Source organism: Zingiber officinale, chromosome 7B (genome assembly GCF_018446385.1).
Source record: "Zingiber officinale cultivar Zhangliang chromosome 7B, Zo_v1.1, whole genome shotgun sequence".
Taxonomy (NCBI): Eukaryota; Viridiplantae; Streptophyta; class Magnoliopsida; order Zingiberales; family Zingiberaceae; genus Zingiber; species Zingiber officinale.
This window is the reverse complement of record NC_055999.1, coordinates 39,489,968-39,514,871: the sequence shown is the minus strand read 5'-3', so window position 1 is coordinate 39,514,871 and position 24,904 is coordinate 39,489,968. Positions and strand designations below refer to the sequence as shown.

General features: G+C 37.6%; 1 protein-coding gene and 2 long non-coding RNA genes across 3 annotated transcripts; all 3 read right to left on the bottom strand.

Annotated features, from left to right (window-relative positions):
* Positions 1-18,555: 18,555 nt before the first annotated feature.
* Positions 18,556-19,855, bottom strand: LOC122003703. The gene is made up of 3 exons (XR_006118044.1): positions 19,775-19,855; positions 19,578-19,664; positions 18,556-18,616 (listed from the first exon to the last, which is right to left on the bottom strand). It is a non-coding gene; the product is annotated as an uncharacterized LOC122003703 (long non-coding RNA).
* A 396-nt stretch (positions 19,856-20,251) lies between these two features.
* On the bottom strand, positions 20,252-21,622 carry LOC122003757. Its single transcript, XR_006118081.1, has 3 exons — positions 21,569-21,622; positions 21,377-21,453; positions 20,252-20,352 (listed from the first exon to the last, which is right to left on the bottom strand). It is a non-coding gene; the product is annotated as an uncharacterized LOC122003757 (long non-coding RNA).
* A 450-nt stretch (positions 21,623-22,072) lies between these two features.
* Positions 22,073-22,841, bottom strand: LOC122004308 (RNA demethylase ALKBH9B-like). Its single transcript, XM_042559217.1, has 2 exons — positions 22,719-22,841; positions 22,073-22,633 (listed from the first exon to the last, which is right to left on the bottom strand). Exons 1-2 carry the CDS (start codon positions 22,839-22,841, stop codon positions 22,073-22,075), a joined length of 684 nt encoding a protein of 227 aa, XP_042415151.1.
* Between the last annotated feature and the right edge of the window lie 2,063 nt (positions 22,842-24,904).

The following is a 24,904-nucleotide window of genomic DNA, read 5'->3' as shown; positions in this document are numbered from 1 at the left end:
ATGTTTATATTTACATTTCCTTTTCTTTATTTTCTTTATTTTCTTTATTTACTCTTTTCTTTTCTTTCCGCCGTTCTCTTTTCTTCTCCACTCGGCCGACGCCGATCCCGAGCCCTAACCGCACTCGGCAGTTCCATCTCCACCCGCGTGGTTAAGCCGTGACAAGGGGAGAAGCCGACGCCCATTCCTTTTTCTTTCCCCTGCCGTGCCCTAGATTGGGACCAACTGATTGCCGACGCCGCTGCCCTCTCTGGACCGGAGCAGCGCCAGCCGTGCCCTAGATTGGGTTGTGCCGCCGCCGAGTTTGCTTCGCAGCCACCGACCCAGCACTGCCGCCGGCCTTCCTCAGCCCTAGAGCCTTCCCTACGATCGTTGAGCAGAGCCTCTACCATAGCGACGATAGCCGGCCACTAGGTTCTGTCGAGCACTAGATTTCCACTGACGGGTTCTTTCTTCACCCATCGCAGCAACCATTTCAACTTTGGTTTTGGCTTCGAGAGAAAGAGTCTCTCCAGCATTCAACAGTGGGTTTTCCGGATCATGAGCCAACAGTAGAGTGTTATTGGTTAGATGCACAATTTGCCAAAGAGGAAGCCATTGGCACCGCTTTAGGTAAGACATGGTTGATATTAGATTTTTATAAGTGATGTTGTGCAAATTGGCGTAGTTTGTTTTGGCAGTAACATCTCTTAGGGTTAATCACTTTGCTCTACAGAAAATCCTATTCGGCAGTGACCTAATAGTTGGGCATTCAGTTTTGGGGCTTGTTGATTTATTGCAGCGATCTTGCTTCAGTTGAGGATTGGAAGAAGGAGGTTACTAAGGTTAGTTTTCATGTTGAGTTCTAATCCGATCAATGAATATTGTGGAGTTGGTTATGAAGTGATTTAGGTACGTTTTGATTCATGGTAAATTATAGTTCATGTTTCGAACTTGATATTAGTTAGGTATTATTATTTTGTTGTAGGTGGGTTATACTCGATGGTTAGGTTGGTTAGGGTTTTATCCTAATTTAACCTTAAGGATTTTATTTAGCCATTCATTTGAATATTAGCTAAATAAAATATATATATTTTGGTGACACAGGACTTTGACGCGAGACGAGTATCTCGGAGTCAGATTTGGACCATTTTATCGGAGGCGGGTACTTTTGACTTATATCATTTGATATACATAGTAGTGAATATAACAAGTTGCATTAATTATGTTTCTTATTGTTTCCGGTTAATCACTACCCGATACTTGTTACATGATTGATTGATTGCTTGTTTTGCATCTCATGTATTCCTTACCTGTTGATACATGCTTATAGGGGTAGTGATATACCATGCTTCACCATGTTCAGGACCTAGATTTTATACCTTCTGTGTACCTTTGATTTGATTCGTTGACCTATGATGCACTTTTGTATATATATATGGATTAGGTCAGGATATTTTGTGGTTAGTGCCATGCACCATTTGCATGATTGCATGTTGTGCGATAGTCCGCTCCATTATTGTTGAGCACATCGCCAGTTACATGGATCTGCACATACCACCACTCATGGGTTAGTGGTCGATTCAGGTAGAGTGTGTTGCAGCAGGGACTCTGTTAGGCACCGTTGGTCCGCTCATGGGTAGTGTGACACAACGTGTTATCCGGCAGGGATTCCTCCCCGTCATCGTGTACCTCGAGTTGAGAGCATTGCGCTCCCCCATTTAAGATTTGGGGTAGGAGGATAGGTGTACTCCGACAACATCCCGTCCACTCGGTCACTCATCAGGAGTGGAGACGACAGAGTGCACGGTTGTCACAACCCTACCCACTCGGCCTCACTATTGTGGGAGATGATCGACTGACGTCAGGGGTGACCAGGACGCATCATTGGCATCATATGCATGATTATTTATTGCTTGTGTTTGTGTTTGCTGCATTTATATGCTGTATATTGTTTGGATACCTATGTTTGACATGCATACAGGATTTCCATATGACTCAGACTGTTTGTCCTTATACCCAGGTCCTGGTTAGTACAGTTTCTCTCCTGTTTACTTCAGATGCAGTTTTTATCTTTCTTGTATCAGGAGACTGTACGCATGATTAGTGCTAGGTGTTATTTCCCTACTTTGTATATCAGTTGTACCTGCTGAGTGTTGGACTCACCCCGCCTCCATTGTTGTTATTTTTCAGGTTGATGCTGTAAGGAGAGAATTCCAGTTGCTAGTCCCCTGCAGACCATGAGGACTTATTGATCTTTTGATTTTCTTCTTTATTAGACTATGTTTTGAATTTGTTATGTTTTGGATTGTTTTACTTATGGATCTTGTATGTATTCTTATCGTTGATGGACTTTGTTGTGGTTTGGATACGTTTTACTCCATGCCTGCCTGGACGGCAGAAGAGGTGAGTTTGTCGTATTTGAGCTTTACGAGTGTAGTGGAGTAGTGTTGATTTCGAGTCAGAGTATTATTCTTCCGTTTACTTGTTATATAAACTGGGTGGAATGTCTGTGTATTGTATTTTATTTCTGCTATTATTCCAGCCGCCTGTGGCTGAGGTATGTGGATATGTAGAAAGTTTCAGATTGTCCGCCTTACAGGGGAGATGCTGCCGAAATTTCTTCGGACAGGGACTCCTCCGGGGCGTGACATATCTGACCACTCAAACTTCTTATTCTTTCTGGTCAGGGTTGTAAGTGGAGAGGCTATCCGAGAAATGTCCTCCATGAACTTTCTGTAATACCCTGCCAGACCTAAGAAACTTCTGATTTCCCTGGCGTTTTTGGGTCTACACTAGTTGCTGACTGCCTCTATCTTGGCAGGATCTATTTTGATACCTTCTTTAGAGATGATGTGACCTAGAAACGCCACCTGCTCTAATCAGAACTCGCACTTTGAGAATTTGACATAAAGTTGCTTTTGCTGAAGGGTCTGCAGTACTATTCTGAAATACGTGTCATGCTCCTTTGGAGTTCTTGAATAGATCAGAATGTCGTCGATGAACACGATGACAAATTTGTCAAGGTATTCTCTGAACACTCTGTTCATTAAGTCCCTGAAGATTGCAGGTGCATTAGTCACTCCAAAAGGCATGACTATAAACTCGTAGTACCCATATCTGGTCCTGAAAGTTGTTCTGGGTATATCACTTTCTTTCACTTTCAACTGATGGTATCCAGAGCGCAGGTCTATCTTAGAGAACACTATTGCCCCCTTTAACTGATCAAATAGATCATCTATTCTGGGAACAGGGTACTTGTTCTTAATTGTCACTTTGTTCAGCGCTCTATAATTGATGCACATCCGCATAGATCCATCTTTCTTCTTAACGAACAACACTGGAGCTCCCCATGGTGAATGACTAGGGTGAATGAAACCTTTGTCAAGAAGCTCCTGAAGTTGTTCTTGTAACTCTTTTAGCTCTGCTGGAGACATTCGGTACTGATCTTTTGAAATTGGACTGGTGCCCGGCACTAACTCAATTTCAAACTCCACTTCTCGGCTGGGAGGTAGTCCAGGTAGCTCTTCTGGAAATACCTCCGGATACTCACAGACTACCCGAACATCTTCCTGCTTGGGTCCTTTTTGTTCTTTTGTATTCACAATGTATGCAAGATAACCAGTACACCCTTTAGCTAACATCTGGTGAGCTGTTAGGGAAGAGAGGAATTTCTGGGTCTTCCTCTTCGGCACTCCCGTGAACTCAAAGGATGGTTCACCTTCTGGCCTGAAAATCACTTTCCTTCTGCGGTAGTCCACCGAAGCGCTGTACTTACTGAGTAAATCCATACCCAGAATAACGTCGAAATCCTGCATCGCAAGGACTACTAAATTAACATATAGCTCTCGGTTTGAAATTTTGACTAGTACAACCCTAAGCCACTGGTTGGACTCCATGACTTCCCCGGAAGGTAGGGTTGTCAAGAACTTGGAGTTCATGCTCTCTGTAGGCACCTGAAATTCCTTGGCAAAGGGTACTGATACAAAACACCGGCTCTCCCCAGTATCAAATAGTGTAGTACCTAAATGTATATACATGAATTTCTAAATAGCGGAAGTATTTGTTCATTTAAATCACAACTAATCATACCAATATGCCCAGCATAGTTCTAAACTTAAAGTATCATAATTATCCATTCCTAACATAAGCGTAAGTAAAAGTGGTCATGCAAGTCATCAACATAAAACAAACATATTTCATATCATTCCTAAGTTCACATAAGCAGGTCATATATTTTCTTTAGCCAAGCCACCACCACACACATCTCTTGCCCCTCCTACTGCTCCTTTAGTTTATCCATCCTTTACCTTTATCTGTGGTACAAGGAAAGTAAGCAATGAGCACACAAGGCTCAGTAAGATCCTTTCCTACTCACAAAAACCGTACATATCATATAAGAGTAAGCATATCACATATCATAGCATAAATGAAACTTATATCATAGCATAAATGAAAATCATATCATGGCATAAAATAACAATCATATCATAGCATAAAGTGAGCATCATATCGTGGCATAAACTTATCATATCATAGCATAAAGTAAGCATCATATCATGGCATAAACTTATCATATCATAGCATAAAGTAAGCATCATATCATGGCATAAACTTATCATGGCATAAATGACAATCATATCATAACGTAAAGTAAGCATCATAACATATCATGTCATATCGTAAAAATAAGCATCATGACATATCATATCATAGCAAAAAGAACATCCTATCATAGCATGTGAGTAAGAATCATATCATATCATTCCATATCATAAACATATATGCAAGATGTCCTTTAAATCATGGGTGATGTCATGTGCAAGATGCTTTTCAAAACATGCTTCATGTCATGTGCAAAATGTCTTAAAAACAATATCATATAGTACTTAAAAATAATTTCAACATGAGGGGGCCCGGCTTAGTACCACATACATACATAAATGCGCGCATCCTAAGTAGACTCAAGGTAGCTAGTCTTGAACCTACTAGGAAACTAGGCCCGTAGCTCGACCTAGGGGCACGTAAGGAGCCCACCCTTTACTAGGCATGTTTCTTAGTCCATCGACCTAGGGGCGCATAAGGAGCCCACCCTTTTGGTACAAGCCATACAAAGTAAATATTATGTCATATACATATCATGTTCATGTCATTCATAGCATATTATATTCATGTCATTCATAGCATATCATGCACATGTCATTCATAGCATATCATGTACATGTCATTCATAGCATATCATGTACATGTCATTCATAACTTTTCATAACATAGAGAGTGCTCTTAGTCCCACTTGATAGGGAAGCAACTCTTAGGCCTTTCACTTAGCTTGTCATAAAGAGTGCTCTTAGTCCCAACAATAGGGAAGCATCTCTTAGGCCTTTTCTTTTCATTTCATAAAGCATACATACTTGAGCATATAGCACATCCTAGTAGACATTTTCATGCATGATTCATAAGCATACATAAATGAGCACTTAACATATCATGGAAAACATTAGAATGCATGGAACATAAGTTAGCATCTCCTAATTCATATCATGGCAAAGTGAAGCACATAAAGAGTCATAATTGGGTCTCAAACACTAACCTACTAAGGGTGGCTGAAACATGCAAGGGTTCTTCTAAATTGCAAGCAATCATAAAAGCATATGAACCTTAAATCAATTTCATAACATTTATCATAAGGAACATCCTAAGCATATTAAATTTAGGTTCTAAGCTTCCTAGGTCTAAACTTCATAATGTGGTCAAAACATGCAAGGCCTAGATCTAGGTTACAATTAGCATATCAACATGTGAACCCTAAACAATTTTCATAACATTTAGTATAAGCAACAACATGAGCATATTGAGTTTAGGTTTCAAGCTTCCTAGGTCTACAAACTATAAGTGGCCGAATGTCATAAGGTGTGGAGCTAGGTTCTCAACCAAATACAAGCATGAGAATATCATGTTAATTTCATATCATATCATAGGGAAAAACATGAGCATGTTAGAGTTGAGTTTATGCTTGCCTAAGCCTTAAATTCTATCTTGGCCGAAAGTTTAAAATGTGGAAACCTAGTTCTAAACCACATGAAATCAAGTTATCTTCATATCATATGATGAGGAAGATCATAAGCACGTTAGATTTGAGTTTGAGCCTCACTAGGGTTTTTAATCCTTTCATGGCCGAAACCCTAAGGTAAGGTTCATCTAGTTCCAAACAACATACAAGCATGAAACATCAAGGGAACATTCATAACATGTCATGAGAAAGATCATAAGCATGTTAGTTTGAGTTTAAGCTTCTCTAGGGTTCTTATTCTCTTCATGGCCGAACCCTAAGGTGAGGATTCTCCTAGTTCCAAGCAACATACAAGCATGAAATATCAAGGAAATATTCATATCATATCATGAGAAAAAACCATAAGCATGTTGGTTTGAGTTTTAAGCTTCTCTAAGGTTCTTATTATTTTCATGGCCGAACTTTAAGGTGAGGATTCTCCTAGTTCCAAGCAACATACAAGCATGAAATATCAATGAAATATTCATATCATATCATGAGAAAAACCATAAGCATGTTGGTTTATGTTTTAAGCTTCTCTAGGGTTCTTATTCTTTTCATGGCTGAACCCTAAGGTGAGGATTCTCCAAGTTCCAAGCAACATACAAGCATGTAATATCAAGGAAATGTCCATATCATATCATGAGAAAAACCATAAGCATGTTGGTTTTGGGTTTAAGCTTTCATAGGTCTTACAACCCTTCATGGCCGAAAGTTTCAAGGGTAATCCTAGGTTTTTAAACCATCTAAACTTAAGGAAAATTTCACAAAACCACTTGTACCACAGGTGAGGGGATACTTACATCCTCTTGCTTGGTGTTTTCTTAAGATAAAGATACCCTTGAGAAGAAGAAGAAGAGAGATCCTCCTTCTAGTATTTCCTTTGCTTCTCTTGCTTGTAGGAAGTAGATATTAAGGACTTCTTCTTGAGGTTAGTTTTCCTTAGGGAGAAAACTTAGTTGGATTTCGGAAATTTGGGAGATGGGAGGCTCTAGGTTCGGCAATGGTGAGGAAAGGAAGAAAAAAAAAATTCCTTTCCCTTTTTCTCTCTTATGCTAAGTGGGAGGAAGAAGCAAGGATAAGTTTTGCTTTCCCTTCCCTATTAGCTCATTTCTTATTTTCTTAATGATGAAGAATGTCTCCATTCATTCCCCTTAGTTCTCCTAATCCCCCTCCGTCTTTATCCTCACGAAAATGGAAGGAAGAAAAGAGAAGAAGACAATTTGTCTTTTTCTTGTTCTTCTCTTAATCAAGAGAAGGAGGAAGAAAGCTACTTGATGTTTTCTTGCTTTCTTTTATTAATCATACTTTTCCCTTTATCTACAAATTTCCATTCTCTATTCAACAATAATTTATGATGGCCTAGTGGTCAATCCATAATCATTAAAGCTTACTATTAGATTAAAAAGGTTCAAGGTTCAATCCTTGACCAATTCCTTTTCTTTTATATATTTTTGGTTCTATCTTATCTCCCTTTTTATTCTACAAGAGAACATTTTCGTATATAGCTTAAGAAATTCGTGGGTGTTACAGTACCCCATACCTCATAGAATGTTCGTCCTCGAACTTTAAAATAACTCCGGGTACTTTTGTTTCATATCGTCCTCACGTTCCCAGGTTGCCTCTTCGAACCGTTGATTTTGCCATAGAACTTTTACTAAAGGTACTTCTTTGTTCCTCAATCTCTTGACTCCTCTATCCAGTATTTGGATGGGTTTACTTTCATAACTTAGGTCCTCTTGAACTTGTACTGTCTGTGGCTCAATCACTTGATCTGTACTGGAGATACACTTCTTGAGCATTGAGACGTGGAATACGTTGTGATAGCTGCCATCTCCTGGGGCAGATCTAACCCATACGCCACTTGGCCCACTCTTTTCAGTATCCGATATGGTCCCACATATCGTGGACTTAGCTTGCCCTTCTTTCCGAATCTCATTATTTCTTTCATAAGAGCTACCTTGAGAAATACCGAGTCTCCGATACTGAATTCTAATGGCCTACGCCGTTTGTCGGCATAGCTCTTTTGTCGGCTCTGAGCAGTTTCTATTCTCTGACGAATATTCTGGATAGCTTGGGTGGTGTCATCGATGAAATCCGTTCGGAGCCCCATTTCTTTCTTTTCACCACCTTCGTACCAGCATATAGGTGACCTACATTTCCTCCCATACAGAGCTTCATAAGGCGCCATTCCAATGGTAGTTTGGTAGCTATTATTATAAGCGAATTCCGCCAAACATAAATATCATCACCAACTTCCTTTGAAGTCTATAGCGCAAGCTCGTAACATGTCTTCTAGCACTTGGTTCACCCTTTCTGTTTGTCCGTCAGTCTGAGGGTGGAAGACAGTACTGAACAATAGCCTTGTGCCAAGAGCCTTCTGAACACATTCCCAAAAATGTGAGATAAAGCGACCATCTCTGTCAGAAATAATGGTCATAGGAATCCCATGTAATCTGATAACTTCCTTAACATATAATTGGGCTAATTGCTCCGTGGAATGAGTCATCTTGATTGCTAAGAAGTGTGTGGACTTCGTCAGTCTGTCCACGATTACCCATATTGCATCATACCCATTTGTTGTCTTGGGTAGTCCCGAGATGAAATCTATAGAAATGTCTTCCCATTTCCATTCGGGAATCTGAATTGGGTACAGTAACCCTCCAGGTCTCTGATGTTCTGCTTTGACCCTCTGGCAAGTCAGGCAAGAACTGACATACTGAGCCACATCTCTTTTCATACCGAACCTCCATAATTTCTTCTTCAAATCTTGGTACATTTTGGTGGATCCCGGATGCATCGCATAAGGTGTTGCGTGAGATTCCGCAAATATACTTTTCCGCAACTCTAGGTCGTCGGGAATACATAACCGATCTCGGAGATAGAGTACTCCATTATCAGCGATACGAAATCCATTATCCTTTCCTTCTAGGACCTCTTGCTTGATCCTTTGGGTGCTCGGGTCGCGACCTTTCTTCTCTGATATGTCGTCAAACAGCGTTGGTGCTATCATCAGAGTAGAGAGCCATTCTAAAATGATTCCGACCCCGTAACACATCTTTTCTTGTTGCTCCCCAATAAACTCGAACTTCAGTTCGGCTTCCGGTCGGAAGACTACTTTTCTTTTACGACACTCGATTGAAGCGTCGTACTTGCTCAGGAAATCCATGCCTAGTATAATATCAAAATCCTGCATGTCGAGTATTATCAGATCGCAGTAGAGTTCTCTATCTGTGATTCGGATAGGCACGGCTCACAGCATCTGATCGGATGACATCACTTCTCCCGAAGGCAGGGTTGTCAAAAATTTGCCATTTATGACTTGTGGTGGCAACTCTAACTTTTTCGTGAAGGGTGTGGAGACAAACGAGTGGGTTGCTCCAGTACCAAATAACACAATAGCATACTAACTGATAATAGGTAGCTGACCTATGACAACTGTAGAAGCACTCGCCACGTCCTCCTTGGTGCGAGAGAAAACCCTGGCATTCGTCGTCACTGGTGGGGCTTCTAATCTCCCTTGGCTAATCGGAGTCCCTTCCAGAGCCGCTTGCATCTGATGTAGCTGTGCGGGGGTACTCCTATTCTGGTCATACTGCTGAGATGGTACCTGGAACCGAGTAGGGCAGTCTCTGACCATATGTCCTTTCTGTCCACAATTGTAGCACTTTCTCGTACCCTGGTGGCATACTCCGGAATGCTGCTTTCCATAGGTGGTACACGGAGGGTACCTAGGCTGCATATTCGCTGGTCCACCTTTAGTGCTGTTCCATTGCTTCCTATTTCCAGCGGAGCTTCCTTTCCAGCCTGCTCTTGTACCTTGAGACTTTTGTCCTTTTGTTTGTACTTGGTTCTTACCCTCGTTCATTGCCTTATGATAATGTTCGGTGATCAAGGCACTGCTGACTAGCTCCTCCGTAGTCTACGGTCTATTAACTCCGGCGGCCACATTCAAAGCTATCTCGGGTCAAAGCATCTTCAGCATCAGTCTGGCCCGTTCTCTTTCCGTGCTGACCAACTCTGGACATAGGCGTGCGAGGCGGTTGAAGCGCTTTACTGCTTCGTTGACAGATAAGTCACCTTGCCGGAACTCGGTGAACTTGTTGTAATGTCAATTCGTCACTCGCATATGGAAATACTCCTCCAAGAACTCTACTTCAAAATCTGCCCAATTCATTAGGTTGACTTGTCTTTTGGTCTTAACTCTTTCCCACCACATTCGTGCGTCTCCGGAAAAATAGAATGATACACACTTGATCTTTTCGGATATTGGCCAATCCAGCAGCTCTACGATACTTTCCACTGTCTTGAACCAGGCCTGGGCGTCCCATGGTTCGCAAGTACACGAAAAATTCTCCGACTTCAGCCTTAGCCACTGTATCAAGTAGGTTTCTTGTCGGACCACTGGGGCAGGGGCTGTCGGTAGTACCAGTGTAGCTGTAGGTATGACGGGCGGTGTATTCTGATTTGTTGGTGGGGTGACCGGATTTCCTTGTTGATTCATCAGAGCAGTGATCACTTGTTGTTGTTCCATGACCTGACGTTGGAGGTCTATAACCACTTGGGTCAGATCTGGTGGAGTCACTGTCTCCTCGGTCTTGTTACAGTGTCTTCTAGTAGCCATGTTTATCTTCATAAATGACAACCAGGCTAGCATAAGTCATTATAGTTTCTAACCAAGCTAACCTAAGGAGATTATTATTCTTAACAAATCATAGCCTATGTTATAGTCAATTCTATCCTACCTTCATGTATCCCTAGACTAAAACTGTGAATCATAAAAAAAAAATAAACATGCATATTAGATTAAAACATTACTTATCATGCATAAAAGAAATAAAGTAAGCATAGAAATTCTTACTTGGAGCAGCAGGGTAGAGGCTTGATGTGTGTGTAGTGAGATGGATAACCTGGCTCTGATACCAACCTATAATTGCACGCCCTCCCCTCCTGCTAAGTGGAGGCGGGGTTACCTTCTACAATACATAACGTACGTACATGAATTTCTAAACAGCGGAAGTAATTGTTCATTTAAATCACAACTAATCATACCAATATATGCCTAGCATAGTTATAAACTTAAAGAATCATAATTATCCATTCCTAACATAAGCGTAAGTAAAAGTGGTAATGCAAGTCATCAACATAAAACAAACATATTTCATATCATTCCTAAGTTCATATAAGCAGGTCATTTATTTTCTTTAGCCAAGCCACCACCACACACATCTCTTGCCCCTCCTGCTGCTCCTTTAGTTTATCCATCCTTTACCTTTATCTGTGGTACAAGGAAAGTAAGCTATGAGCACACAAGGCTCAGTAAGATCCTTTCCTACTCACAAAAACCGTACATATCATATAAGAGTAAGCATATCACATATCATAGCATAAATGAAACTCATATCATAGCATTAATGAAAATCATATCATGGCATAAAATAACAATCATATCATAGCATAAAGTGAGCATCATATCGTGGCATAAACTTTTCATATCATAGCATAAAGTAAGCATCATATCAGGGCATAAACTTATCATGGCATAAATGACAATCATATCATAACGTAAAGTAAGCATCATAACATATCATGTCATATCATAAAAATAAGCATCATGACATATCATATCATAGCATAAAGAACATCCTATCATAGCATGTGAGTAAGAATCATATCATATCATTCCATATCATAAACATATATGCAAGATGTCCTTTAAATCATGGGTGATGTCATGTGCAAGATGCTTTTCAAAACATGCTTCATGTCATGTGCAAAATGTCTTAAAAACATTATCATATAGTACTTAAAAATAATCTCAACATGAGTGGGCCCGGCATAGTACCACATACATACATAAATGCGCGCATCCTAAGTAGACTCAAGGTAGCTAGTCTTGAACCTATTAGGAAACTAGGCCTGTAGCTCGACCTAGGGGCACGTAAGGAGCCCACCCTTTACTAGGCCCGTTTCTTAGTCCATCGACCTAGGGGCGCATAAGGAGCCCACCTTTTTTGTACAAGCCATACAAAATAAAATATTATGTCATATGCATATCATATCATATCATGTTCATGTCATTCATAGCATAACATACACATGTCATTCATAGCATATTATATTCATGTCATTCATAGCATATCATGTACATGTCATTCATAGCATATCATATTCATGTCATTCTTAACATATCATGTACATGTCATTCATAGCATATCATATTCATGTCATTCTTAACATATCATGTACATGTCATTCATAGCATATCATATTCATGTCATTCATAGCATATCATGTACATGTCATTCATAACTTTTCATAACATAGAGAGTGCTCTTACTCCCACTTGATAGGGAAGCAACTCTTAGGCCTTTCACTTAGCTTGTCATAAAGAGTGCTCTTAGTCCCAACAATAGGGAAGCATCTCTTAGGCCTTTTCTTTTCATTTCATAAAGCATACATACTTGAGCATATAGCACATCCTAGGAGACATTTTCATGCATGATTCATAAGCATACATAAATCAGCACTTAACATATCATGGAAAACATAAGAATGCATGGAACATAAGTTAGCATCTCCTAATTCATATCATGGCAAAGTGAAGCACATAAAGGGTGGCCGAAACATGCAAGGGTTCTTCTAGAATGCAAGCAATCATAAAAGCATATGAACCTTAAATCAATTTCATAAAATTTATCATAAGGAACATTATAAGCATATTAAATTTAGGTTCTAAGCTTCCTAGGTCTAAACTTCATAATGTGGCCGAAACATGCAAGGCCTAGATCTAGGTTACAATTAGCATATCAACATGTGAACCCTAAACAATTTTCATATCATTTATTATAAGCAACAACATGAGCATATTGAGTTTAGTTTCAAGCTTCCTAGGTCTACAAACTATAAGTGGCCGAATGTCATAAAGTGTGGAGCTAGGTTCTCAACCAAATACAAGCATGAGAATATCATGTTAATTTCATATCATATCATAGGTAAAAACATGAGCAAGTTAGAGTTGAGTTTAAGCTTGCCTAATCCTTAAATTCTATCTTGGCCGAAAGTTTAAAATGTGGAAACCTAGTTCTAAACCACATGAAATCAAGTTATCTTCATATCATATCATGAGGAAGATCATAAGCAAGTTAGATTTGAGTTTGAGCCTCACTAGGGTTTTTAATCCTTTCATGGCCGAAATCCTAAGGTAAGGTTCACCTAGTTCCAAACAACATACAAGCATGAAACATCAAGGGAACATTCATAACATATCATGAGAAAGATCATAAGCATGTTAGTTTGAGTTTAAACTTCTCTAGGGTTCTTATTCTCTTCATGGACGAACCCTAAGGTGAGGATTCTCCTAGTTCCAAGCAACATACAAGCAAGAAATATCAAGGGAATATTCATATCATATCATGAGAAAAAACCATAAGCATGTTGGTTTGAGTTTTAAGCATCTCTAGGGTTCTTATTCTTTTCATGGGCGAACCCTAAGGTGAGGATTCTCCTAGTTCCAAGCAACATACAAGCATGAAATATCAAGGAAATATTCATATCATATCATGAGAAAAACCATAAGAATGTTGGTTTGAGTTTTAAGCTTCTCTAGGGTTCTTATTCTTTTCATGGACGAACCCTAAGGTGAGGATTCTCCTAGTTCCAAGCAACATACAAGCATGTAATATCAAGGAAATGTCCATATCATATCATGAGAAAAACCATAAGCATGTTGGTTTTGGGTTTAAGCTTTCATAGGTCTTACAACCCTTCATGGCCGAAAGTTTCAAGGGAAATCCTAGGTTTTTAAACCATCTAAACTTAAGGAAAATTTCACAAAACCACTTGTACCACAAGTGAGGGGATACTTACATCCTCTTGCTTGGTGTTTTCTTATGATAAAGATACCCTTGAGAAGAAGAAGAAGAGAGCTCCTCCTTCTAGTATTTCCTTTGCTTCTCTTGCTTGTAGGAAGTAGGTATTAAGGACTTCTTCTTGAGGTTTAGTTTTCCTTAGGGAGAAAACTTAGTTGGATTTCGGAAATTTGGGAGAGGGGAGGCTCTAGGTTCGGAAATGGTGAGGAAAGGAAGAAAAAAAATAAAATTCCTTTCCCTTTTTCTCTCTTATGCTAAGTGGGAGGAAGAAGCAAGGATAAGTTTTGCTTTCCCTTTCCCTATTAACTCATTTCTATTTTTTTTTAATGATGAAGAATGTCTCCATTCATTCCCCTTAGTTCTCCTAATCCCCCACCTTCTTTATCCTCACAAAAATGGAAGGAAGAAAAGAGAAGAAGACAATTTGTCTTTTTCTTGTTCTTCTCTTAATCAAGAGAAGGAGGAAGAAAGCTACTTGATGTTTTCTTGCTTTCTTTTCATAATCATACTTTTACCTTTATCTACAAATTTCCATTCTCTATTCAACAATAATTTATGATGGCCTAGTGGTCAATCCATAATCCTTAAAGCTTACTATTTGATTAAAAAGGTTCAAGGTTCAATCCTTGACCAATTCCTTTTCTTTTATATATTTTTGGTTCTATCTTATCTCCCTTTTTATTCTACAAGAGAACATTTTCGTATATAGCTTAAGAAATTCATGGGTGTTACAGTACCCCATACCTCATAGAAAGTTCGTCCTCGAACTTTAAAATAGCTCCGGGTAGTTTTGTTTCATATCGTCCTCACGTTCCCAGGTTGCCTCTTCGAACTGTTGATTTTGCCATAGAACTTTTACTAAAGGTACTTCTTTGTTCCTTAATCTCTTGACTCCTCTATCCAGTATTTGGATGGGTTTACTTTCATAACTTAGATCCTCTTGAACTTGTACTGTCTGTGGCTTAATCACTTGATCTGTACTGGAGATACACTTATTGAGCATTGAGACGTGGAATACGTTGTGAATTGTTGCCATCTCCTGGGGCAGCTCTAACTCGTACGCCACTTGGTCCACTCTTTTCAGTATCCGATATGGTCCCACATATCGTGGACTTAGCTTGCCCTTCTTTTCGAATCTCATTATTCCTTTCATAGGAGCTACCTTGAGAAATACCGAGTCTCCGATACTGAATTCTAACGGCCTACGCCATTTGTCGGGATAGCTCTTTTGGCGGCTCTGAGCAGTTTCTATTCTCTGACGAATATTCTGTATAGCTTGGGTGGTGTCATCGATGAAATCCGTTCGGAGCCCCATTTATTTCTTTTCACCACCTTCGTATCAGCATATAGGTGACCTACATTTCCTCCAATACAGAGCTTCGTGAGGCGCCATTCCAATGGTAGTTTGGTAGCTATTATTATAAGCGAATTCCGCCAAACATAAATATCGGCACCAACTTCCTTTGAAGTCTAAAGCGCAAGCTCGTAACATGTCTTCTAGCACTTGGTTCACCCTTTCTGTTTGTCCGTCAGTCTGAGGGTGGAAGGCAGTACTGAACAATAGCCTTGTGCCAAGAGCCTTCTGAACACATTCCCAAAAATGTGAGATAAAGCGACCATCTCTGTCAGAAATAATGGTCTTAGGAATCCCATATAATCTGATAACTTCCTTAACATATAATTGGGCTAATTGCTCCGTGGAATAAGTCATCTTGATTGCTAAGAAGTGTGCGGACTTCGTCAGTCTGTCCACGATTACCCATATAGCATCATACCCATTTGTTGTCTTGGGTAGTCCCGAGATGAAATCCATAGAAATGTCTTCCCATTTCCATTCGGGAATCTGAATTGGCTGAAGTAACCCTCCAGGTCTCTGATGTTCTGACCAGGGCAGCTGGTGGAACTTCAGTCACCACTGGGGTCTCCACATTGATAGTTGGGGGAGTGGGAGGGACTGGCTGCCGATTAGCCATCAGATTGACGATCACTTGTTGCTGCTCCGCCACTTGTCTCTGGAGTTGAGCAGCAACTTCAGAGAGATTTGGTTCAGTTGCTCTGGGCTCTTCGTTCTCCTGTGCTTGGTCCTCAGTACGAGCGGTACGGGGACGCCCCCTTCTTGACATCTAGTCATGTAGAGAGAGAAAACCTAAAATTGTCTCTATACTCTCTAGACATATATATACGACATAGAAAGACAAACAAGAACTTTTATCTAACTTACGCACATATAAGCAAATATTTCTAAGGATTTCTCTATACTACAAATAACAAGGAAAATCATACTAAATAAAAGAATTTAGGTACTTTCTTACTTGAAGACGGCAAGGCTGATGCTGATGTGTGTGTGATGCTGGAGAACGGGGACTGCTCTGATACCAACTTGTAACACCCCACCCTCCACTCAACTAGTCTGTGAAGGTGGGACGTTACTGTACTATTAACTTTTCTTAACTAGTGTTGCTCACATGTAAATATCAATACTTAAAACTCTCAAAAACTCAAAGGATACAATAAGTAACAGCTGGAAACATAAATAACTCATCTAATACATTCTACTCAATTATTTGTTCTCAACTAAAACTATATATGTTAATCTGAACATGCTAAAACTATATATTAATCTGAACATGCATGCAACAATAATACAACTCAGATAGCGGAACTAATATGCATAACAAATAAAAGGAAGAATTCTAAAACTTAAAATATTCAATGAACAAATCCAGCAACATGAAAGAATAATCCCAACCGTCTAAATACAAAATCTTAATGAATTCTTAAGCAAAATCCCAAGGCTTCCATAGTCCAGACATCACACATCCATCTACACCTCCTTGTCGCCTTCCTTCACTATAGCTTTCCTTTTCCTTTATCTATAGTAAGAGGAAAATGCAACTATAAGCAAAATGCTTAGTAAGCTCTATCTAACTTACAAAACTCAAATATGCATATGAACAGGAAGAAATCTAAGAACTAAACACTTTAAAAGAAATACTACTCATGCTCATCTAATAACAAAGGAATCAAACATACTGAAATGCTAAACATGTAAAGCTACTCAACTAATAGCAAATAACAGTAAGAAAAATCTTAACAACATGCTAGCATAAAAGAAAACTAAACTTGCTGATCTTTAAACTTATGTGAAGCTGATTTCACTTGTTCAAAACTTATACTTTTATACTTCAAAATAATAATCTCTTAGGCCCAGACTTAGTACCATTGCGCGCTCCCTAATAGAAACTGAGGTAGCGAGCCACCAGTCCTATGAGAGTAAAGACCTTGGTCTTACCAGGGTCGAGACCTCGGAACCGGTCACCTGGATTTGTTTAATGACAACCTCGGAAGTCGGGTACTAGCCTTCTCAAATAAAATACTTATTACTTATTAATACTTATAATAAAAGACTGGCTCATACAAAACTGCAATACTTAAACAAATTCTAAAACTGCCATGCTTAAACAAATTCTAAAACTGTAATACTTAACAAAATCTGCACTATGATACTAAACAAAAATCTGCACCATGATACTTAACAAAATCTGCACTGTAAGCTTAACAAAATCTGCACTATAATACTTAACAAAATCTGCACTGTAAGCTTAACAAAATCTGCACTATAAGCTCGACAAAATCTTCACTGTGAGCTCTACAGGGGTTGTTCGTGCCCCTTTTACAGCACAAAACAAAATTGAAACTTGTTGGAATTAAAGCCTATGTGAAGCTTGCTGGAATTTTAAACAAAACCCATAAACATAGCACAAAACCGAATTCCACAGAAAACTCAAAGGAAAACTACTCGTGCCCTTTCACAGCAAAAAAATCCGAATTGCACATAAAGGCCTAAAATCTCATGCTTGAGTCAAAAAACAAGATTTAAACTGAAATACTAAAACTATAAGCACAAACTGAAAACTAGGGTTCGGATTATAGCACACTACAACAAAAATATTAAAAGACAATGGTTAAAAATCGTTGTCGTAGGCTCTTTAAACCGTTGTAATTGGCAGTGTTGTTAAATGTGCAGTAAAAGACAACGGTTTAAAACCGTTGTCTTTGACAACATTAGACAACAGGCATGCAACGGATTTAAAGAGTTGTCTTTTAATACCAAAGACAACAATTCTGCAACATATAAAACCGTTGTAATTGTCAGTTTTGCAATAATTTGGATCGCATGCAGATATGCTTTTGACAACAAATACAGTACTGTTGTCTTTCTACCAAATTTAGTTTAAAAACCATTGATCCATTGCATACTCTTCACAACGGTTAAAAAATTGTTGTCTATATACATTCACAAAACCGTATATACATTCACAAAAATCGTTGTCAACATAATTTTTTTACACACAAACCTGTACAACATATATATATATAAACATTAGCAAAAACCGTTGTCAACATATATACATTAAGTTGTCTTTTATACATCTTGTCTCAACCAAAAACTGGTACAACGTAACATATATGTACATTCACTTAAGTTTATAAACTTCTACAATTACTACAAGCTATCCAAACATGACCACAAGTTCATGGCCACCACAAAAGATGAGACCACAAAATTAAGTTTATCAGACCACAACCATGAAAATTAACTTGTCCTTTTCTGAATAGATCAAGCCAGGATTGTGCAACAATCTTCATGTACTGGTCCTTTTTCTGCATACAGAATTTCATAGACTTAGCTTGCAAACCCAGCTTTCTCCCTTTTCTGAAAATTAAATATAGTTAAAGTTATAGAAAAAGTAGAAACATGCATGTATAAACTGATAAACATTGTAAACTGATAATTGAAATGGATAATCTAATAAACCACTACAAACTAAAGTGATAATTGAAACAAACAAGCCCCAAAAGTAGAAAACCAAATTATAAACTTCTTGCAGCTTTGCATCTTTTGCACAGTAGAAACCAAATTGTGAAGTACATAAATCTGGACCTTCTGAAATGTTGAAGTAAAAGAATAGCCAAATAAGCACGAGAAATGTTGCTGCTTCACATTTTCATGACTAGTCAAGCAAGTGAGCACGAAAAAAGTTGATGAATATATAAACTTGACATTATATCTTAAACCATGTATTATGTGAAAGCAGCTAGAATAGCTAACAACAACAACAGAAAGAAGGAATCATAGAGGAAGTCATGTACCTTATGTCTCAACATTACAGCAGCAACACTCTAGTAAGATCTCAAAGCTTAAGGATGTGCAGTTTGCATAAAAACCACAAAGCAGTATACGAAACTAGTTTCAACATTATTTCTATAAAAAAGCAAGAACAAACTAATCCATTAAACCATCTAAATTTTTAATCACTTTATACAATCTAGAATATGATTTTCTAAACTGATAATCACTACCACCTAAACTTACAATCACTACAAACTTAATTAACTGATAATCTGACAAGTGTGTTAGTCCTACAGAAATGTGTTTACCAGCAAATGATATATATGTTTGAACATCTCAAAATCTTAAGATGTTGGAAATCACTTCATGCATTCCAGAATAAGAATAATAATAAAATAGAGATGTTCTACCTAGATGTCCTATACACTAAAGTTTTAATAATCATGATGTTTCCAAGGGCATATCTGTTAGGATCAGATTATGTAATTTGCATTATATGCAAATACTTTCCGAATAGATCAAGTCATTGTATGACTTTACATACCTAGTCATAAATATAGTCTTGTATGCATTCTGCCCACTCGGAACGCACTTCATCAATTTCTTCTCTAGAGTACTGTGTTTTGATGAACTGTGAACAAAGACATAGATTAGATTAGTAAAAAACAATCAAAAGATGATAAGTGCAAAATGATAAACACAAATATTTGAGAAGATTGAGAATGGAATGTCAAATATTACTATTGATCGAAGTGAATCTCTCTCGATAGTTTCCACTTCTTCAATAATATCTCTCATATATCTCATCACATAAAAACCACACTGTTTCAAATCTAGTTGGTGAGGACCCTATATTAAAAACAAATTGTAAATGTCTTATATACATGTTTAATTGTTTATAATTTAATCATAAGTAGGCATGCATACCTTTATTACTTCCCATGTAACATGTTTTTTCCCTTTTTTTTCCTTGTTTGAATTAAACAATCTTATGCTCCTTTATACATCAATAAGAATGGACATATAAGAGTTTTACTGATTAAAAAAATGCTTAATAAAATTAAAATATGTACTCACATATCCACTACGTATTTCCAGTCCTCGTCACGAATGCGATGACTAAGTGAATCCAACAAATAAACTATCTCCTTATATGGATCAATGACTATGAGAATCTAATGATAACTATACACAAATCACATAATTATTCCATGCATATTTCTCGAAACAATAAATTAAAACTGATATTATAAGTCTTACTTACCCAACATTATGTGACACCAAAACTAGTTGATTTCTTGATGCTTGACTCAGCTTATCTGCTAAGACATTCATTGAGATAAATTGAGCACAACTTAAAACATTCAGTGAATTTCACTATAGGAAACAAAGCCAATGAATAATATTGCCACTTCATAAATCAAGTTTCAAGAAAATTCCAAATAGAAGAGACCATTTTAGGAATATATTCTACCATTTTCTGTGTTTCTTGAGATAAATGGCTAACACAGGTAACACCCAAGGAAAGATCAGATAAATCAGAAAGACCATAATATCTTAGCTAAAAAAACAACCACATGTTGGATTAACGTCATTATTAGCAGCCTCCCTTAAAAAAAGATAATGCAATAATATTAAAAATTGTCTCAAGACAAGCATAAAAAAAATGACAAGAGGCTTACAAATTAGAAAAGAGTTTGCAGCAACAACGTTCACAGATTTGAAAACATTTCCATTTTAAAGACATACTAGAATAGTTCAAAGCAGCTGCCAATATTATGCAGTCAACCATACCAAGGAAATTCACGAAAAGCTAACTAGTTGTAGATTCTAAATTATATTCAGATGCTTAAGTATAACTATTAAGAAGTATTAGTATTAATAGAATTATGGTGTAACAAGTTCAGTCCTGCATTGATATTTCAGTTTAGGATTGTATCCAACATTCTATGCATATCCATGTTAATATTTCAGTTTAGGATTATTGTGACATTTTTTGTACTTAGTGTGAGATACTTTCCAGTGCTTCATCAATTTTGTCTCAATTTTCAATGTAATTTGAGGGTTTGTTTTGTTATTGCATCAGTTAAGAATAAATAAGTTTATATATATAACCACAAAAGAATGTTGCTTAAAGTTGCAATTTCGGATTTCATTGCTGCATATAACGCAATGGCCAAAAACTATAATACTTGATTGAAATTCTAGACAACAACAGTCACACCTGGGATGACTTTAAATAAAAGATATATTTAGAGAACATAAAATAAAACAGTTGTTTCAAATATGGCAAATAAAGCAAACAAATACCAAGGAAAAACGAATTATGTGGCAGAAGCTTACATTTGCTCTAATTTTCCATTGTTTACAAAATATCCATTATGTTTTGTTGACATTTTGTTTACTTGAAAGTATTCATCCTGCAAAAAATACCATATTCAATATAATCTTTCAATGTTAAACCAGCAAAAAGAAGAAAACAGAATTAAAGGCATCATTAATCAAATGCAAGGTGGAAGACAATCTTGGATGCACCTTCTGATCCAGAACTTAAAAGGAACAAGCAATGCATACAAAGACAACTTGGCTGCCAGACGGTAGGTAGGTGCTAGCTCAATTTCTGCTTAGGATATATGCTGCTAGTCAGGGCCTCCTAATAAATGGAAAGACAAACATGACTATAATTTTTTCTGGATCAGTGTTCATACTATTAGTTCAAGCGAACAAACAGAAAGCACAGATGGATATGTGCTCAGAGAAGCTGTTAGTCATCCTAGAGGGTCTTCAACATTTATGAAGTGAAACTACAAACCATGTATCAACCATATATTTGTTAAGTCAGCACAATATTTGTGTTCGGTAGGTATTTGGACAAAAACTAACAAAAGAACAATATGATTAATGATTGCTTCTCAGTTCTCTTATCTATTGATATTTTTTACATTATTTCTAAAAAGGTGCCCAATTTCCGTTAGGGTTCTTGAATCATTAGCTTAGGATTGACAATAAATAAATAAACACTGCTTAAAGCTAATCTTTTTATGCTGTACTCACCTCCCAACTCATGATTCTTCCCTTTCTCTTGCAGCTCATAGACCAGATCCACAATTCTTTTTTGCTCGGTGTGCTGAATACTCTAGTATGCAGCCCGAGGACATTGAGGATATTATCGATCTTGTCATTGACCCTCTCTAGGCATATGAAATCCTTCTTCCTGACAACATTCATAAAGTGTAGTTCTTCCCTCTGCTCCCTTGACAATCCCGTCTCCTTCTTCGCAATCTCCCTTTTAACTCTTGCTGCTCCCTCAATCGAAGTTCTCCTTGACTCCTCCATCTTTTCCTCCTCCGCCTTAGCCTCCTTGAGCTTGTCTTCTTGAGCCATGTCGGCCCAACACATCCGGATTTGAGGGGACTCTGGCGAAGAGGTCAGATCCGGGTCATACCCAGTTGGTTGGGCATCGGGAAAGGGGGCAGCAAAGCTAGCAGAGGCATAAGATGCCTGATCCTTCGTGGAAGTGGACCTGGAGGCATCTGCGTCGGCTTTGGCAGCAAACCCTAAAGAAGAGCACCATCCCAGCGAACTAAGTAATCTAGCATTCTTCCAAAGGGAAAGGGATCAACAAATCAAGAACCGAGAAAGGAAAGGCGATACTTGGGCGAAGGGAGTCGATGCGGCTTCAGACAGTGGCGGAGCAGCCATCATAGAGGGATCGGGTGAGGAAGGGAAGCCATTTGGTGAGGAACTCGGCTACGATCTCCAAGTATTTTGGATCGAACTGTTGGAGGAATAAATCGTCGTCCTCCATGAGCAGCTGTCTTCTTCGTTCAACAAGACGAACAGGATATGAATCGTCAGAAGAGTGCCACCTTTGGCCTCGTAGAGCTCAGAAACCAGCTCACTTGGGAGAGAGGAGAGCACACAGTAGTGGATGGCGTGAAGAGATCGAGAATGCGAAGGGGAAAGTAAGGAGCCGAAAAAATTTGGGGAGAGAGGGAAAGCAAAATTGTGAGAGGGAAAATGACGGAACAAATAAAGTCAAAGACAATGGTTTTATAAAAACTATTGTTGTAGCCCCTAAAAAAGCGCTTAAAGACAACGGTTTTAGATAACCGTTGTAAAATGTGTTGTTGATTTTAAAAAAAATTACCCAACGACAACGGTTTTCACAAAACTATTGTCTTTTGTATTTTATGGGAGCTCAAAGACAACGATTTTTTCTAAAACCGTTGTCTTTTACCAAATTTACAATAATTTCATCTAAAACTGTTGTCTTTGTGGTGTTGTCGTTTAACATTTTTGTTGTAGTGACTTGAAGCAATCAATCACACACGCATGCTAGGGTTCCACGGCTACCACAACCTTTGCAACAGCAAGGAAAAAAAAACAATCTCGGAAATACTCTTACTGCAGGTGAGAGAACTTACTTTTGTTCTTAGACTTACAACCGAAATCGCTTCTCGGCTTCGGAGAAACTCAAGCTCTCGGCAACTTCTTCACATCCACTTGTTCTCCTCGACAAGGTGGTCGCGATGGTGGAGAAACCTCTCAGAGATCACCCTACATCGGTCGCCGGAGAGAATCCCTAGCTTCTCTTTAGTTTTCGCCCAATAGAGACGCCGCGCGCATGCCGTCGAGAGAAGAATTTAGGTCATGGATATAATCCCAATTCTTCTCTTAACTTATCCCTTTTAATACCTAAATATTTCTGTTATCCACTACTACCTAAATTATTTACGCTCTTTCCTTAATCAGCACGGCCCTGCTGGGTTCTTGGTCATCAGAAACAACTTAAGGCTTTGCTTAACCAAAGGTCTCGGGTTTGAACCTCGGCTCAACCTTTTTATTTTTTTCCAACTTGTTTCTTTTAGTAAAAAATATCAAACGAACTCCGAAAATTTCATAAAAATACTCTAAAAATTCCTAAAATTCTCTAGAATATTTCTAAAGTATTTATAAATATTTATAAGTACCATTAGGACTCAAAATGAGGAAATTTGGGTTGTTACAGATCCACTAAGACTAGTGTACCAGGTAGAATACATAAGATTCATCTTAGACATGTCTTCGACAAAGTTTCATTAACATACTATCATCCTAATCCATTCTGATGCTATATTATTAGGATTTGGTAAACCTTTTTAACTAACCATTTTAAGCTAAGCATATGGAGAGAATGCATGACATGATATATAACAAACAAGTATGCATGATCATGACAAGCCAATCAAATCAAATAAGTCATATTATTTATTATTATTATTATTATTATTATTATTATTATTATTTTATGATTATTGCTATTATTATTATTATTATTATTTTTATATTATTTTTATTATTATTATTATTGTTTTATTTTTTTTTATTATTGTTGTTTTATTATTATTGTTGTTGTTGTTATGTTATTAGTATTTTTAAATTATTGATTAGTTTCATAATTAAAGGGTACATGATTATAATTAGGTTTGTCGAAGTTTTGTTTTAGATTTTTTTTTATTTGTAACATAGATCTAGATTTTGTGAGTTGATAAAATTATTAATAATGTTTTATAGTTTATTAATTTTATTTTTCAAAAGATTATTTTATTTTTCAAAAGATTATTTTTTTTTCTAGTTTTCTAAAATTTAAATTTATATTTAATTTGGAATTTTTACCATTTAGTTTCTTATTTTTATTTTCTAAATTTTTTGTTAAATTTTGTTTATTTTTAATTAACTTTAGATAGTTATTATTTTAATTTAAATTTAAATCATCTTTATTAAATAAATTTTGATTAACTAGATTTAGGTCTTGATTAAGGTTTGGGTTGATTTGATTACATTTGGATTATTTTATTTTTTATTAATTTAATTATTTTTATTAAGTAA